Source organism: Pholis gunnellus, assembly GCF_910591455.1.
Source record: "Pholis gunnellus genome assembly, chromosome: 1".
Classification (NCBI taxonomy): Eukaryota; Metazoa; Chordata; class Actinopteri; order Perciformes; family Pholidae; genus Pholis; species Pholis gunnellus.
The window spans coordinates 25,001,332-25,017,050 of NC_136528.1; the positions used below are offsets into that span (position 1 = coordinate 25,001,332).

Here is a 15,719-nt window from a genome sequence, read left to right on the forward strand (position 1 = left end):
CTCTGCTGATATCTACACAAAGTGCATTGACCCCGAACCGCTGGATTCATCTTGTGATGAATAGGTCCCGTGCTTCTCTGAAGCTCTAAGGTCAAAGTCTCAAATTTTGGGTCCATATGTAAGTCAGATTCTAAAGCCTCGGAGGCCAAAAACACAGATTCCACAGTTCGGGTCCATTCAATTTAGGTCAGTTTAGTGCAGCTCAATTCATTTCACTCTGGTTTAATTCTGTTCAGTTCATTTCAAGAAGTCCCACAAGGGGAAATTAGAAGGCCAGAAGTGCAAGTGTGCAACATGAAATACTCAATGATACTTGCGATGCTAAATGAATTTATGTACTGTATAATTCAGTGTCTAATATTAATATCAAAACTACTGGATATCTAGCCAGGATGTATCATTCCCCTCTCAAATTATCCTGTATTCATTGTTGGCTCTGACTGGCTAAGTACAAAGCAGTCCATACTGGCCATTATCGATCCATTAATTGGAAAGTGGCCCATTGTAGTCAAAGGGCTGGGCAGTTATAGACAGAAAGGAAGAGATGGAGGCTTAAGATCAGCCTGGACTCTAATTGACAGGAAAGAGGTTTCTATGAAGTGGCGTAATGTGCTTTTTATTGGCTTGTAGAGCTGGTGGCCGGTAGATGGATGTAGAGCACATGCTACTTTACTTTTTTTTCTTCTCTTTTGGTAAGAAAAAAACTACAGCTGTGAATACCATGCTACAGGATATAGAGGTGCATATTAATTTAACACTATCAAAGTACAGCAGACCATTGCCATTTCAAGTTTAGTTCATCAACTTTAGTTGGTGCACATTATATCATTTTGATATTTGCTCTGTGTGTACAACTGCGGAAAATATATTAAATCCTGTAACAATCAAACCTGTTTTTCTAATTTCTAATGTTCTTTCATTCCTTGCCAACAGTGCTGAGTTGATTGAAAAGTGCGTCCAAGGACGAGTCCCTGGTCATACAAGTACAGAAGGGGCACATTATTATAAAGACTTCCATCTCCCCTTTCTGAGAAAGGCTGTTATCATTTCAATGCCAAACAATTTCAAACATCCATTCTTCTCTTTCTCCGTGGTCAGATTCTAGCCTTTGATATAGTCAGTGGGTGTATTTTTAAAATCTTGGTGAAGGCTGAGTTGGAATAGAGTGTTTAGATAGTAATAAAGGTGTTTGCAAAAGCATGGAAGGTCAAAGTACTGAGGTGGCCTGTCTGACCTTCTCAGACACTCTTTCAAACTGAGCCACCGCAGAGCACGGATGACATTGAAATACTCTATTGACTGTGAGTCAAGCTGTGCATGTGAAAAAGCCTGGCTCAGGGACACATTACTCACTAAACATGACTTTTTACTGCCATCAGTTCAGGAAGCCAATTGTTTTCACCTTTCCTATTAGGGATGGGTAATATATCAATATTATATCAATATCGTCATTTGAGACTAGATATCGTCTTCGATTTTGGATATCTTGGTAATCTAATATGGCATGTGTTTGTCTATTCCTGCCTTTTTGTTTTTCTTAAAGGCTGTACTACAGTAAGTATCACGGATCAGAGTCACAGATCGGATTAGCACAAAAGAGAAAAGGGAGCAAATATTACTTTTAGAGACCTCTGATCACGTTTTTTTACCACCAATACTAATTGCCAATCATTGAAAATCGATATTGGCAGATACAGATCTCTTTGTTGTTTGATTATAGCAGCTGGTCTACAAGGCTCTAAACTATTTTCTTTTTTTTTGCCACCGTCTCTGAAGTCAGTGTAAACCATCAAAAATTCTAAATGTTATCCTTTTACTTTTTTATAGTTCTTACGTTTACGTTTTACGAAATTACATGTGAACACATCAGGATAATGTTATAATTTGCCTTTGCCCCAATACAAATGTTAACTAAACAGAGCCTGAACGCATCATAATGTAACTGAACGGAACCTTCGTTCGTTGACATTAGTGGTGCTGCCATCGTTGGCTCTCCTCCGATAAACGTAAACATGAATTTGTTGTTTATAATGAAACATTATCAGAGATTGCCGACTAGAAAAGCATGAATGCTGATGTCCTGATCGCATATTTTACTAATAATTGGCGGATAACGATTGTCAGTAAAACTTTATTTCACACTGTGATGGTTAACGTTAAACTTTGTAATTAATCCGTGGTTCACATGCATGCTGAATCACAAAGGGGGAATCCGTACACAACACGGATTGACATTGCTCCATTACACCACTACAGTAAAGTAATGTAATTTTCTGAACTACTAGACTCGTCTAGCTGTTCTATTAGTTGCCTGTTGTTTACCCACTTAGTCATTACGTTCACATTACTGATGATTATTTATCAAAAACCTCATTGTTTAAATATTTTGTTCAAGCACCAAATGTCAACCCTACAATATCGTTGCAATATCAATATCGAGGTATTTGGTCAATGATTTTTCTCCATATCGCCCACGCCTACTTCCCTTCTCTACTCAACAGGGACTTTGAAATATTCCTGGAATCATTTTAACAAAAGATAAACACATTACTTTCTTTCTACAGAAGTTATTTGTGGTTTACAGCAAAGTTTATACACATGATTGCTTTTACATTAGTTGTTTTCATTATTAGTTAGATTGACAGGCACTTCTGTAAATGCCAGGAAGAAACTGGGATCTCTGTGACCTTTTAGATCAATTGACATGATTAAAAACTCTGTATTTTGAGAGAGACAGTACATTCCAGTGCCAATGTGATTGATACAGTTTGTGATGCACTGCTGCATACTGTGCTGAAGATTGAGCTGTCTTTGTGCAGTTTACGCAGTATAGACTTTGTACCAGCATTCCATTATAGTGATGTATTTTGTCATACATGCTATACGGTTTCTTTGTGTGAATGTATGTGTTGGACATTACTGTCTTAGTGTCTCTTTCTGTGTGCACAGGCGTGTACAGTATGTGTGTTATTTCTATCGAACAACATAGCATGAAGCCCCTGTGTATGTAGCCCCATATTGAACTAGCACCACGTGGTTCAACATGTACAAGCCTCAGTTCCTCACAAACAATTTCTCAGTTTCTGCAGCAAAAAAAATACAATGTTGTGGCTCAGAGTCAACAGATTCTCACAGTAATGTTGTGTAAGGAACTAGCAAATTGCATTTTCATTTCTGTACAAATAGTGGTGTAATGTTGTTAGTAGATGTTTAGCGGACACGTTTTCCATGCTCATCAAGGCTTTTCTCCAAGCAGTTATTGATTATGTCTGCCAGATTTGATGCTCAGCTCTGCGGTTCACTCTAGAAAGGCTAATTAGCCTGCTTTATGTGGTTAATGAAATGCTCAAACCTAAACAATATGGAGCTCACATTCCCAGTATTGTATTGCCCCTACTCTGTCCCCTAACTCTTTTTTTTTTCCTGCACAATTAATCATTTGTCACTGGGAGATCTTGTTTCACAGCAGCACTCATTCCTTTTAGAGTCCACTACATACCTTATTTCTCTCTCTCTTCCTTCCCCACAGACGGACAATTTCCCCACTGAGCCTAATTATATGGGTAGCAGACAACAGTTTGTTCAAAGGTAAGAGTTGGGATCTATAACAGTCACTACATTTCAGATTGTTGTTTTCTTTTCTCCAATAGTCCCAACACAGTACTATAGCAACAGTAACTAAACTGACAATTAATTGTTTTGTGTCGTAGCAGGGAGGTTACAATTGTTCACTAAGTGTATTCTCTATAATCACACGCAACATGCTCAGCTTTTTTAGTTTCATCTTTAGTCTCCTTTAGCAGATAGTACTGCTGGTACAGTATTTTTAGAAGCATTTTATTGCATTCTAAATCCTATTATAATATATATTTTTTTTGTTTTACTTAAGCATTCAGGGACACTCATCAATGTTTCATGTTGTGTCTAAACTTTCTCTGAGGGTAAAAAAGGCCCTTTCAAAAGGCTCTTTCAAACACACTAGTACTAATGTTCTTTTTTCTCTCCGTTTTTTTGTGTATAGTAGTTCGACATTCAAAGACCCAGAGCGAGCAAGCCTCAGAGACAGTGGTCATGGTGACAGTGACCAGGCTGACAGTGACCAGGACACCAACAAAGGCTCCTGCTGCGATATGTCTGCAAAAGAAGCCCTCAAGTTGAAGGCTACAGGCGTGAAACCACCACCTTTGGAACAAGGTGAGACCTCAACGGCAATGAGCGTTGCCGTGAGAGCCAGACACATTTTAATCAAATGACTATCAATCTGTTTTTTTTTCTTTTTTCGGTGCTGACGTTACCTATGTTATCAGCGACTGAGCTCCTGACTTGCCTCAGCGCTCACAATCTGAACTTTGTTCTTGGCTACTTTATTCTCCCCTACACTTTTCTCATTTAATGTGTGTGTGTGTGTGTGTGTGTGTGTGAGAGGGTGTGAGCGAGTGTGCATTCTGTACACGTCCTCAGTTTATCAAAGCAGACAAGCCCATTATGTTTTTATAAGCCCAACTTCTTCAGCCTCTCCATTTAGTCCCCCTTCCCTGAGCACCCGTCTCTGAAACTTTGATAATGGAACATGGAAAATGACTTAGTGAACGGCAGGAGATGTAGCTTCGTAGTGTGGTGATTAAATATGAATAATCATTCTAAGCGCTGTGGGTCGGGCAGATTACACATGACATGTGTAGAACAATAACTCCCCAGATATGGGTTGTTGCAGTCCTCCCTACCCCAGCCACCTCACATGATTACTGCAGGGTCAGGGGAGGCAAGAAAGCCAAGATTATACATATTGACGGAAGGAATAGGACAGGAGTTGCTATAGTAAATTTCTCACTGCAGCCTCATCCAGTCATGTACCTCGGCGTGGGCCATTACCTGCTTGGCAAAACAGATATTCCCACAGAAATACAAACTCACTAAAGTCCTGACACCAAGAAGTATGAATCTCACTGACGGGATCCAGAAGTACAGTGCGGTATACTGAACATGGATTCTGTGTAATGGTGCTATTAATCCAGGGAACAGAAGGGCTGTTTTTCTCTTTTTGCGGAAGGACAATGACAATTTGTGCAACACTCTGTGCTGCAATATGCATGTCTGAATAGATAGCTTTTTTTTTTTTTTTTCCTTTTCATTGGTTTTTCGAATGAAAAAAGCCACACACGTTGGCAAGAGAAATTGGCCAATTAAAAGGCTCCATATGTTTCTCATTTTGAAAATGTTACTATTTAATTGTCCGTGAGGGACTGAGAGAATCACATGTATACACACACACACACACACAAAGCCGTGACAAACGGAGCAAAGAGTGTGTTCGGCAGCAGTCATTCATTAAAATCTGTACCAATACAACATTGCTGGTGGATGTGTACTGCTACCGCCAACCACAGCCTGTCCATCCACCTTTCGGTTTTCTGTGTGTTGTCTTTGATCAGTATCCTTTTTTATGGTCTCGACCAAGAGAATGTCGTACTCATGCACCAATAGACACACACACAAGGCCGGTGGTGCTGGAAACTCAGACTGCAACCTGCTTTTGCAGGTTCCTCCCTCACCGCTGCCCTCTCATTTATTCTCACACTCCACTGTGTTTTCACCCCCGCTCCACGACTTTCGTTTCACTTCTCCACCTCTCCTTGTTTGGGGAAATCGATTGATGCGAGATTAGACAGTTAACTGGCTGCAGCTGGCTGTGTTTAGCCAATAACATGGGGGCTTAGCTAAGCTGTGGGGGAGGCCAGGGGCAGGAGGCCAAGGCATGGTGCAAGAGCAGTGACGAGTGAGGGGTGGTGAACATCGCTCTGGCAGTGTTCCAGTGTGTCTTTATTAAGTTGCAAAGATACCAGTTGAATGATCCAAAGCAGCAAATCATCCCTCACTTTGAGTTGATTTTGAGAAGACAATACTATGGTGTGACTGTATGCCTCTTAAATTACAATATCATCTGCCTAGAAAGGTCTGTTTTACGTCCTCCTGCTGTTTAAGATGAATCGCAAGATGGTCACCTTGTGCCTGGTAAGTCCCATCTGCTACTTTCTCTTAAGCAGTACAGCTCATGTACAGGTAATTTATTATAGTAATTTTGTGGCTAATTAATGAGGCTGAGTAAAAGATGAAATAGTGAATAGAGGGAAACTGAATCGTGAGCTATTAGAGGAAGTGTGTGTCTGCTTCCAGGTATTGATGTCTGTGGTTAAAAAAAAAAGCTCCATACATGCACACTCATGAGCTATACACATGGAGGCACACAGGTATGTCTATTATCAGATGGAGAAAAAAAAAAGGAAAGGGAGCTTGTCATTGGTCACTGTCCCTGGGGTTGTTTTCCTGCAGGCTTATTTTCTTCACATCTCAGCACTTAGCATCTACTACCCTCACCACCCTCCTTTCCACCCCTTCATCCCATCTTAAGTCCTCTGTTTCTTTCCCAGCATAGCCCTCCCAATTACTATCTGTAGCTCTCTCTGCTTGCCTGCCAGGACTCTGCAGCCTCATTCACTGGCTCAGTATAAACAGAACTACAAGTGCACAGAGCATGTAGTTCAAGTCCCAATCAATCCCCAACCCTGTTTCAGTTCTTAGCCTTTATAGTCTCTAGGTTGTAGCCTAAAGTGTAAACACAACTGTGTATCTCTCTCCTTTTTTTTGTTTTTGATCGTGCCATCCTTTTCGGGCTTTTTCTTCCTGACTTCTTCTTCTTTCCTCATGCTTGCTCTCCTGTGGTCATAGGCATTGATAGAACAAACATGCAACTCTCATGTCCATACTTGTAATTCATCTTCTTCTCTGATATTCCGTACAGTCTTCTTCCAGACAACATAATCTGGACATCTTTGCACTAGGGACCGGTCTCAAATTGATTAATTAGCCCTGCAAAATTGGTAGCAACGTATTAATTAGGCTGAAGTATATCAAATGCATTTCTTTTGCCACTTTTAAACGGCCATTAATTGATGCTCCAACACGTCTGCAGCAGACGTTGATACAGGCTTGTCTGGCTCTGGCGGAGTGGCTGGCAGCACATCGCTCGCCTCTGTGGAGATGACTGCCGTAGTCGCTATCACGAACAGACAGGCGGCAGTGGTGTAGGGAGATGTTACCCACTGATATGGCTGTCTGAGGAAATGGAGAGAGAGGGATGATGGAAGAGCACGGAGGGACCCCGTGTCTGACAGGGATACAGTTTGACTGTACCAGCTGACCTGTCATAATTAGCTGCGATGGGAGTGTGATAATCAAGCCGCCTTACTTGTTTTAACAGGGAGGCATGTGTGGGACAGAGAAGGACGTGATACTACAAGGAGAGCGTGGATACAGGGAGGGGAGACAGCATGAGATGTGTTCCTGTATGACAGCGCAGTAGAAGGCGGTGAAATTGACTTTTCCCCGTTATTTGCGGCAGGGTGATAGAAAACCCCACACCCACATCATCCCTCATCTTGTGAGTAGCTTAAATAAGGGAAGTGTCATGCCTTGTCAATTGCTCTCGCACACTAAAACTATCGACACACACACACACACAAACAATGATTTAAATGCACACAGAGACATATATACTGTACACAAATAAAGGATGGTGTTATATATTTAATCCTATACTCCTATTATATTTATATGAGGCTGGTCTTTGCTGCAGGTGTTTTTAATAATTTATGCTGCTGAGGATGTCAGTGAGTGCACTGGATCTGAAGGCATGTACAGTATATATTTTCCTAAGACATGTTGCCTGTTAATCTATGTGTTTGGTAGCAGGACATCATAAACATTATCTAAGATATTTCAGTGTCTCAAGTGTCACAATGAAGAACCAAAAAGTCCTTGGTTCGATGTGACACTTTCATTTCAAGCTGTTTCGACTAAGAAATATCTTCTATTTAAATAACTAGCATGTAGTAGCATGTATTGGGCCATGATAGAGCTCTTGAATGTTTTGTAGTTTATCCTTTATTGGCATTTCTTTCTGCAGCTGCAGTTGATATTCTAGTCAATATGTAATCATACAATATTGTCTCTCTTTATCCTACAACATGTCACATCAAATATCTCGTGTGAATAATCCGGCTGGGAACAAGGAACACCCATGAGAGCCCCGTTATATTTAGATATAACTATTATTATACTATTATGCTTATGATGAGCATTTTCAATTAAATAAAATCTCCAAAACAATAAATATAATTGGTTCAATAAAATAGATGTTTGATGCCCCTTGTAGCGTTTTGACACTTCCAAGCAAGGAGAGGGTGCGACTTAACATCTATTCCTCCGTAAAATCCTGAGAAAATGAAGTCTTTATCTGTTGTTTTGTTGAATACTAGGTTTTCTCTACCAGTCCACACTGCAAACTCAAACCAAGCAAACTCAATATTCAGACTTTAATCCATCTTAAACATTCACCAATCTTCCCTTGTGGCAGTCTTAATCTTAAGACTCTGGCATTACTGTACTCTTTCAAAGTGTTTCAAGTCCCTACAATCTCTTTCCTTTCTTTCTTTTTATCCGCAGCAATTAATTTTGAATCACGTCTGAACCTTTTGATACAAAAATGCAATTCCAAGATTAATTGACTGGTCAGAAGTCAGATCAGATGCCCTTTTCACACTTGTAGCCATGACAACCTCTATCCTGCTCACTCTTGCCTTCAATAAACCTTTATCTTCCTTTTGGAAAAGGGCATTCCATTCAACGCCATTCATATTTCATGGACAGATATATACTGACACATTTACATAGATAGGTAGATGCGCATTACACCTAGAATTCAAATCATTCTGAATTTGTATTCAAAATGCAGCACAATGAGCATGTTATGAGTTCAATGTTGACATGTTACTTTTGTCACAAATAGTAAGTAATACATTAACTGTACTGGCCTTAGTGCACTAATGTATTACTTCTTACTTTTCTGGCTGCGTTTGATAATGCTCGTATATGTCATTTGCTGATATCAGAAGTATAAATTATCAAGTGATTTCATCATGGCTGACCATGTTCCCCTTGAGGGGTTACTTATTGTTTATAATGTGAAGTTTTCAGTTTAAGCGAGAGAAGGACAGAGACAGGCAGACAAAGAGAGAAACACACTGTTCAGACACAATAGAATGTCAAAAACAAATGAACAAAGCAACACAAAATCTGGCTGAGCAAAGACAGGCTGCTTGAAGGCGCACTTCCTCTGAAACATTTCCAGTGGGCATTGGATCCCAAAGGGATACGTGATGGAGCCACGGCCAGAATGTGACTCAATCATGAAGCTGACTTTTAGACATTTTTTCACCAGAAGAGGACAAAAGACACCAGTTACTGCTGTTATGCTTGTCTTAAAACAGCTGGATCAGTGACAAAGTTCCCACAGATTATTCTTAGCTGTGATATACAGAATACATGATATTAAGATGTATGATATATATATATATATATATATATATATATATATATATATCATTCCATACCCTTTGGTCTTGTGATCAAGAGGCTTTATTGCAATATTGCAGAAATCACCCCCAGTCCTGTATATATCATTGGTGACAACAACAAATATAACACAATCATTTCTCATTGATTTACACTTGAATGAAAAATGTGTTGAAAAATGTACCTTCATCGCCCCATAAATCAGTACAGCCAGAACTTTAATTTTCAAAGTTAAAAGCAGAACCAACAGTACTTGTTATATAACACCTCCTGTTCGCAAGTTAGCGAGATGGATTACATTTTCGCGGTGTCCTCTCCGGTGCAGAGAGGGCATTGTTAACGTGAGATTCTTCACACAATGTTAATTGTTCTGCAGGTTAATGGACAAACGCATTGTAATTAGTTAGTTTACAAACATTACTCCGAACAGGTAGCATATGGAGGAGTCATGGTTTCATGTGATGCCATCACATCTGTCTGTTTAAACATGATTAATTAAGGCCATCAGAGTGTGTTTACAGCCGTTGTTCCGGTGGAGACATGCACGTGCGTCGTTCCGGTGAACCCTCTCATCGCAGCGTGAGCTGGACTTTCAGAGCTCCTCTTCGCCCACAACCTTTACCGCTTGTTTCATCTGTCATCGTTATTCACCAAATTAGGGGGTATTTTTTTGGCTTCTCTTTGTGAATTGTCTGTTGTGTCGTAAAACCTTCTATAAAAGTCTGTAGCCTGATCTTGGGCGGCAGATCACAAAAAAAACAAGCAACATCTGAGAACCGCAGCCAGATGCTCGGTTTGTGCTAGCCATTGGAAGGAGAGGATTTGTCTCCGAGCCTTTCATCTTTTTTCCTGCGCCTCATCTTCTCGGCTCAACATGGCCCTGCCCCTGGCCGGGCTGATAGCCTGATTCATGGCAACATCACCAGCTACTTTCCTGGTGTGGAAAATTAGAACCATCAGCAATCTGGACCTCTCCAGGAAGCATTACTCAAAGTCAAATAAGATTTGTGAGTGTGTGTGTGTGTGTGTGTGTGTTTGTGTGCCCATACACGTGTGCCAGATCATGTGTTCACCCCATTCTTAGCGGATATGGCGGTATCGCACAGCAGTGAGGCGATTTGCGGCTAAGCTAGTGGAATCCTGTGGAAAGCCTAAAATCTTGTGGGGTGAAGGGAGGGGGAAATATCACAGTCTTTGGATTTCTTCTCTCTCATTATGGACGATTTATAGGGATTAGTCTATTTCCTTTAATACACAAAGTTTTATTAAATCCCATTGTTATGATTGTGGTTCACGAAGGGTAATGTCCATTCTTGTGTGCTCCCTCATGTGCTTAGTGTGTGTGATATTGGGCTAGGCTGGCTGTGGGTTTTGTGATTTCCACCTCTAAACCTCAGCCCGCCTGCATGGCGGCTCACCCCCTGATCCTCATTCAGCCAGTGGAGCCTATCTCAAGCACTGTGGCAGCACAGCGTTGGAGAGGATTGATGAATATCTCGGACTCTTACCAATTGGGCTATAAATCTCTGGCATTATCCCTCCACCCTGGTTGCCGCAGTGAATAATTATGGCATGTTTATGGAAAAATATGTCTTATTTCACTCTAAGCACTATTAGGACCTCCCATCATAGCATGATTGTACTTTCATCTTTAAAAGATCCCATTGAGAGCGCTTTTCTCCTGCACCTTCCAACGAGGGCTGCTGCCCCTAAATGCTCACAGCTGGCCAGCCCTTTCTCCTCACACCGCTCTGTAATGAGAACATTACAGGGTATTAATCCAAGTGTGTGTTCACTCATATTAGACGTTGAAAAAACACACCGCCATGAAATGCTGTGGAAATGCTATTCAAGGCCCGTTAAAACACGAAGGAGCACCGAGTATGGAGATTAGTAAGATTAGTCCAGAGTCATGGAGATTTAGAGTTAATCACTCTTCAACCATTTTGGTAAAGTTTCATCCACTGTTGGGTCCAGTAAACCCTCAGTGATATTGTAATTCTTTTTTGTCAGTCTCACTCCCCTCTCTGAAAAGCAGATGCTACATTCACATTACTTAACCCGTTTTTTATGTCGTTCTGTCGATCGAGCTGGAGATGCTTTTTTGTAATTGTTCTCTTCAGAGGCCTCGTCTGCAGAGGAATTTGAATGTGTTTGCTTCAATGCCTCATTTGTGTGTAATAGAACTCAGAAAGTGAGGCTAGGCGGTTTGATGAGTTTGCATATTTCATGTTTACAGTTTATACACGCACACAGACTTGCTTGCTGTAAACACACTAGTAACCTGCAGTATCCTCCAGAGTGTATGTTTTCACACAGGTAAAAAAAAAACCTGCCAATCTAGTTCTACCACACACATGTAAGATATTTTCCCCGACCGTCAGCAGGAGAGAAAATCCAGTGTATTTATCAGCTCCATCGTCACAAAAGATATGCTTCTGCTCCCAATTGTTCTCTTTCTAATCACATGAACAACAACCTTGTAGATGTGGGTCTGTGCTATAAATGAAATTAATTAACATTGTGTGCCTGAGCCCTATGGCTGTGCAGCCTACTTGTTTCTTCTATTTGTTGTTGTTGTTTTTCCAGGCTTGAACCTCTCGTTGGAAAGCTTAGTTCAATTTGTGATTACAGCACAGGCAAATAGGTTGTTCTAACAAATTGTGATAGATATTTGAAGATAGAAGCTCTGACACTGGATTCAGAGAGTGGAGATGTTGCTACAGTTTTTCAGCTTATGGGCGGTGCCAAGTGAGCTTTCACAGAAATCAACAAACCACCTCAGAATCTGAACTAGTGCCGTGCGGCCTTGTGTTTGTGTCTGTGTGTGGGTTAGATTCACAGACTAACAAGAATAACTCCTGTGGGCAATCCACGATTGATTTGTAAAAGGCTGAGTGGATGTGTTGCAGAGAATGCTGCTGCTGTGCATTTGCACTGTCCTTGGGTACGTCTGTTTGCTGCATAGAATCATGGTGGTCGTGGGCTGTGAAATGACCAAGTTTCTCGGGTTTGAATGAAAGGGCACTCATAATGCAGGTTAGTTTGTTGTCACAGCAGCACTCTGAGAGAATGTGTGACCGAGCAGCAGAAGAGCTGTTCCAGTGTCTGCTCTCAGTGGGGGAACCATGTTGTCCGGCACAGCAGTAGGGAGAATACTACAGAGCAGATTATAATGATACAGAACATCGTCACTTCCTGGACCAGAGCCACTCCGTGGCCATCTGTCCTCTGTTCATGGACAGCCGGGCATTTGTGCATGTGTATGCTTGTTTGTGTGTGTGTGTGTGTGTGTGTGTGTGTGTGTGTGTGTGTGTGTGTGTGTGTGTGTGTGTGTGTGTGTGTGTGTGTGTGTGTGTGTGTGTGTGTGTGTGTGTGTGTGTGTGTGTGTAACCACACTCTTGCACCTATGCTTTTATAGCGTCTTTTACTTCCTACATATCACTTTTCAGCCATATACACATCACCATTCTCATCTGTTTCAGCCTTGATTTATGTGTCTTGAAAATGTAATAGTTACCAAATTTTGATGATTTGTATTTTCACTTGAGAAATAGCTTCAACAAATATACGTATTGCAAAAATGTTGATGAGAATAAATTAGTTGGTTAATTGGTCCTTATTTGCTAATCTTTCACAGGCAACTAAAAGTTGAGTTGATTAATGGGAGAAATAAAATGAATCGATAAACAGAAGTTGCAGCTCTACCGTCCTTGCAGACTTCTGTCGGTATTGTAACAGTCAAAGCAGTGCTGCCATCTGTAGTTTTTGTTTCTTTAGTTGGATCCATTTCAGTTCAGACTACAATACACTAATCTGCTAGAGTCCATACATTAAATGAAACATTGCAAACAACTGATAATGACACATAACAGTTTAGGGTTTCGTTTTTATGTTCCAGGTTTTAAATAAAAATGATTGCTCTGTGAATTGTACTTAAATGTAGCGTTTTTTACATGTTCTTGTTTGCAGTAAAATGCTGTGGAACTGGTATTTTACATGGAGTTGCACAGTATTCGCCATTCCTTTTGTATTTTAATGGGCAAAAATATGATATCAAATCAAGCAACTACACCATTAGACTCATATACAATAGTTATATATAGTAATTATATCTGTCAAATTCATACCTGTAGCCCGTTCTTGCAATTAGAGAAGTGGATTCTCTCATCAGCTGGTATAACAATATTGTGGGAGGTGAAATCTCTGGCACAGATATTTTATTCACACAACGTTGTCTCTGATCTCACCAAACACATTTCCCTCGCAATCCCACTGCCTGCTTATTATAAATTTTGTCTTTTGAGTGCTTTTGTGTGTGTGTGTGTCGGTGTGTGTGGGTTTCATCTCTACATTTTACTGTCCTTTTTCAGTACTCTGAAAGCAAACTGGTTGGCACACTTATATATTTTGTGTTACTCAATAGCTGTGTTCTCTATCCTCTACGCTCGGTACAAGTGGCATCTTTGCTACTGACAATGTACAATTCACAAACCTAGATCCAGTAGGAAAGTGGCAAAAGTAAGCATGCCGTTATGTTATTATGCTTTTGTATGGGTTTGGTGGGACAGCCACAATCAGCTGATTCTTTCTGAGGTTTGGATCACACAATGCTGACGTTTGTCAAATATTCTGCCCAGTATTGCTATATTGTACGCAGCAACATTATTAATAAAAGAATAATAAGATTGTTCAGCTTTGATTATGTGAAAATGAAATGCCTGGTAAAAGTCTCCCAAGACAGTCAATTCTGCACAACTTCCACTGAATCAGTAAGATACAAGCGAAGGGCCGCTTTGTCTAGTCTATTTCCTTTTCTCATGTGAATGAATATTTGTGGTGCCCTGGGGCATTGTTTCTCCATGTTACACTGCATCAGGAACCAGAGAGATAAATGGGCCTGGCCTGTCTAAGGCATCAGGACTTCTTCTCTGCTCAACCATAACTAGTAATGTCCTTTCATCCACCGCCGGCAGTGCTATAGATAATGGCGTATTTATTTGAAGAAGAGGAATTGCTAAAACAGAGAGAGCGGGGATGTGGTTTATGCGATTACAGTTGATGGAATGCTCACAAATGTCAAAAAAGGAGACAAATTGGATATATGAAAAGGTATGTTGACCAATAGTGACAGGGCTCGCATGAATTAAACAAATACAAACTCAATTGGTGGATTGAAGGAAAGAAAATCAAGGAAGGAAGGAAGGAAGGAAGGAACATTGCAACCAGTTGATGAGCGATCAGATGAGTAGAAAGAGCTCATGCGTTGATGGGTTAATGAAGAGGGGCGGGACAGCAGGCAGGCTCCATGGGAGATTGGCTTAAGTAGCATTGTGCCTGGCTTCCTGCAGTCACTGAGCCACCAGTTCAAACAAAAGAAAAAACGGTCAACCGAAACACCTACCCTGCTAAGACACGCCTGAACCCAGTCGCATACAGAACCCACACTCGCCACAGTGTGTGCAAGTATGTCATTAGGCCAACCCCTGCAGGCAGCTGTACTGGATACAGCATAAAGCAATGAAGCATTTGCACCATAAATAGTCCTTTGCAGTATCTGTGAGGATGGCAATACACGCTAGCTGTTTGAATTCTTCAAATAACTGTATTACACATGTGGCACTGTACCATAGTGACGGTGAATAGGAGTGAGAGAGAATGTGTGTGTGTGTGTGTGTGTGTGTGTGTGTGTGTGTGTGTGTGTGTGCCATGGTGAGTATGTGAGGATGGCGACTGGGAGTGTTTTTCTCAGATAACCTCAGTTTGTTACTTTTTGATCCTGCTAAATTAAGATAAGGCGCTTGGTTAATTAAACTGTCACATGGCAATACCTTGAGGAATTGCGAGGCCAACACAGCTTTAATTGGGTGGCTGCTATTCTCCCTGCGCTACCTCCCATCCCGGGGAAGCAGCCCCACAGAGGGGCGAACGCATCCTCGTGGCTACTGGCAAAGGATGGAAGAGTTGAAGGAGTGATGAGTTTGAACATTTCAATGAAGAAGGGGGAAAAAAAACAGGGTGATCTGATCTTAAATGTGTAAAAGAAAACACGGTGGACCCGCTCAAACTAAATATAATTCAAGCCACTCAATACATGATACACAGAGCTTGTGATGCCTACAATGGCTCCACGACAGGGTGAAAACCAGGTTTGACTTAAGATGAGGCGTTTAAATTGCTTTTTTAACATGCATGAATGGGAGATGTGTCATTTTCTGAGCATTGCAGTAATCTCTGCAGTGCATTTGTTGCAAGGCAGGTCTCCAAAGCCCCACGGACAATGTCAGCAAGCTTAAGATGCATCTGTA

At 41.0% G+C, this 15,719-nt stretch overlaps 1 protein-coding gene across 1 annotated transcript in view; it reads left to right on the forward strand.

The window, feature by feature from the left end:
- Positions 1 to 15,719, forward strand: part of pcdh17 (protocadherin 17) — a gene marked incomplete at both ends in the record, with an annotated part of 51,346 nt that overhangs the window by 19,984 nt on the left and 15,643 nt on the right. Inside the window, 2 exons of the mRNA XM_079179874.1 lie at positions 3,530 to 3,588; positions 4,022 to 4,194. Of these exons, the coding sequence (XP_079036000.1) occupies positions 3,530 to 3,588; positions 4,022 to 4,194 (232 nt within the window). The remainder of the gene's footprint in view (positions 1 to 3,529; positions 3,589 to 4,021; positions 4,195 to 15,719) is intronic.